Source organism: Zeus faber (genome assembly GCF_960531495.2).
Source record: "Zeus faber genome assembly, chromosome: 18".
NCBI classification, from domain to species: Eukaryota; Metazoa; Chordata; class Actinopteri; order Zeiformes; family Zeidae; genus Zeus; species Zeus faber.
This window is the reverse complement of record NC_137210.1, coordinates 29,161,794-29,164,293: the sequence shown is the minus strand read 5'-3', so window position 1 is coordinate 29,164,293 and position 2,500 is coordinate 29,161,794. Positions and strand designations below refer to the sequence as shown.

The following is a 2,500-nucleotide window of genomic DNA, read 5'->3' as shown; positions in this document are numbered from 1 at the left end:
AGAGCATCCACCCAAATGCTGAGTTGAACAAGCTGAAAACACGGAACCAGGACTAGTCCCGGCTCCACCTCGTCTCTGCTTCTTTTAGCTGCCAAACGTCTCCACCTCCAGCAGCCCTGGGGGTCCCAGCACACAGCTCCTCCACACTTGAAGAGGATGATATTTAAAAAGCAGCAGCCTCCTCCACCCCCACCGCCCACCCCCTGCCTCCTCCACCCGCTGCCTCCTCCACCCCCACCCGCTGCCTCCTCCACCAGCTGCCTCCTCCACCCCCACCCCCTGCCTCCTCCACCCCCTGCCTCCTCCACCCCCACCCCCTGCCTCCTCCACCCCCCTGCCTCCGTTCAGACGTTCAGTCGTTCAGATGTTCAGTTGTTCAGACGTTCACTTGTTCAGTCGTTCAGTCGTTCAGTCGTCCAGTCCTCCAGTCCTCCAGTCGTCCAGTCGTCCAGTCGTTCAGTCGTTCAGATGTTCAGTCGTCTAGCCGTCGAGTCGTTCAGACGTTCAGTCCTCCAGCCGTCCAGTCGTCCAGACGTTCAGTCGTTCAGACGTTCAGTCCTCCAGTCCTCCAGACGTTCAGTCGTCCAGTCCTCCAGACGTTCAGTCGTCCAGTCGTCCAGTCGTTCAGATGTTCAGTCCTTCAGTCCTTCAGACGTCCAGTCCTCCAGTCGTCCAGTCCTCCAGACGTTCAGTCGTTCAGTCCTCCAGACGTTCAGTCGTTCAGACGTCCAGTCGTTCAGTCGTCCAGTCCTCCAGTCCTCCAGTCGTTCAGTCGTCCAGTCGTCCAGTCGTCCAGTCCTCCAGACGTTCAGTCGTTCAGACGTTCAGTCCTCCAGTCCTCCAGACGTTCAGTCGTCCAGTCCTCCAGACGTTCAGTCGTTCAGACGTTCAGTCGTTCAGTCGTCCAGTCGTCCAGTCGTCCAGTCCTCCAGACGTTCAGTCGTTCAGACGTCCAGTCGTCCAGTCGTCCAGTCCTCCAGACGTTCAGTCGTTCAGACGTCCAGTCCTCCAGTCGTCCAGTCGTTCAGACGTCCAGTCGTTCAGTCGTCCAGTCCTCCAGTCGTCCAGTCCTCCAGACGTTCAGTCGTTCAGACGTCCAGTCGTTCAGTCGTCCAGTCGTCCAGTCGTCCAGTCCTCCAGACGTTCAGTCGTTCAGACGTCCAGTCGTTCAGTCGTTCAGTCGTTCAGTCGTCCAGTCCTCCAGACGTTCAGTCGTTCAGTCGTTCAGTCGTTCAGTCGTCCAGTCGTCCAGTCCTCCAGACGTTCAGTCGTTCAGTCGTTCAGTCGTTCAGTCGTCCAGTCGTCCAGTCCTCCAGACATTCAGTCGTCCAGTCGTTCAGTCGTCCAGTCCTCCAGACGTTCAGTCGTTCAGTCGTTCAGTCGTCCAGTCCTCCAGACGTTCAGTCGTCCAGTCGTCCAGTCGTTCAGTCGTTCAGTCGTCCAGTCCTCCAGACGTTCAGTCGTTCAGTCGTTCAGTCGTTCAGTCGTCCAGTCCTCCAGTCGTTCAGACGTCCAGTCGTTCAGTCGTTCAGTCGTTCAGTCGTCCAGTCGTCCAGTCGTCCAGTCCTCCAGACGTTCAGTCGTTCAGTCGTCCAGTCGTTCAGTCGTTCAGTCGTCCAGTCCTCCAGACGTTCAGTCGTCCAGTCCTCCAGACGTTCAGTCGTTCAGTCGTCCAGTCGTTCAGTCGTTCAGTCGTCCAGTCCTCCAGTCGTTCAGACGTCCAGTCGTTCAGTCGTTCAGTCGTCCAGTCGTCCAGTCCTCCAGACGTTCAGTCGTTCAGTCGTTCAGTCGTTCAGTCGTCCAGTCCTCCAGACGTTCAGTCGTTCAGTCGTCCAGTCCTCCAGACGTTCAGTCGTTCAGACGTCCAGTCGTTCAGTCGTTCAGTCGTCCAGTCCTCCAGACGTTCAGTCGTTCAGTCGTCCAGTCCTCCAGACGTTCAGTCGTTCAGTCGTCCAGTCGTTCAGTCGTTCAGTCGTCCAGTCCTCCAGTCGTTCAGTCGTCCAGTCGTTCAGTCGTTCAGTCGTCCAGTCCTCCAGACGTTCAGTCGTTCAGTCGTTCAGTCGTTCAGTCGTTCAGTCGTCCAGTCCTCCAGACGTTCAGTCGTTCAGTCGTCCAGTCGTCCAGTCCTCCAGACGTTCAGTCGTTCAGACGTCCAGTCGTTCAGTCGTTCAGTCGTCCAGTCGTCCAGTCGTCCAGTCCTCCAGACGTTCAGTCGTTCAGTCGTTCAGTCGTTCAGTCGTCCAGTCGTCCAGTCCTCCAGTCCTCCAGACGTTCAGTCGTTCAGTCGTCCAGTCGTTCAGTCGTTCAGTCGTCCAGTCCTCCAGTCGTTCAGTCGTTCAGTCTTTCAGTCGTTCAGTCGTTCAGTTGTCCAGTCCTCCAGACGTTCAGTCGTTCAGTCGTTCAGTCGTCCAGTCGTCCAGTCGTCCAGCAGGCTGGTGACTCACCCTCTGGCAGAACACACAGGAAGTTGCGTCGCAGGTTGAGCTCCCTCAGAGCCTTG

At 57.1% G+C, this 2,500-nt stretch overlaps 1 protein-coding gene across 2 annotated transcripts in view; it reads right to left on the bottom strand.

Annotated features, from left to right (window-relative positions):
* Window positions 1–2,500, bottom strand: part of lrch1 (leucine-rich repeats and calponin homology (CH) domain containing 1) — a 55,536-nt gene that overhangs the window by 35,984 nt on the left and 17,052 nt on the right. For both annotated transcript variants that reach the window (XM_080019374.1, XM_080019375.1), the window contains exon 4: window positions 2,445–2,500. This exon is cut by the window's right edge and continues 50 nt beyond it. In XM_080019374.1, the coding sequence (XP_079875500.1) occupies window positions 2,445–2,500 (56 nt within the window). The remainder of the gene's footprint in view (window positions 1–2,444) is intronic.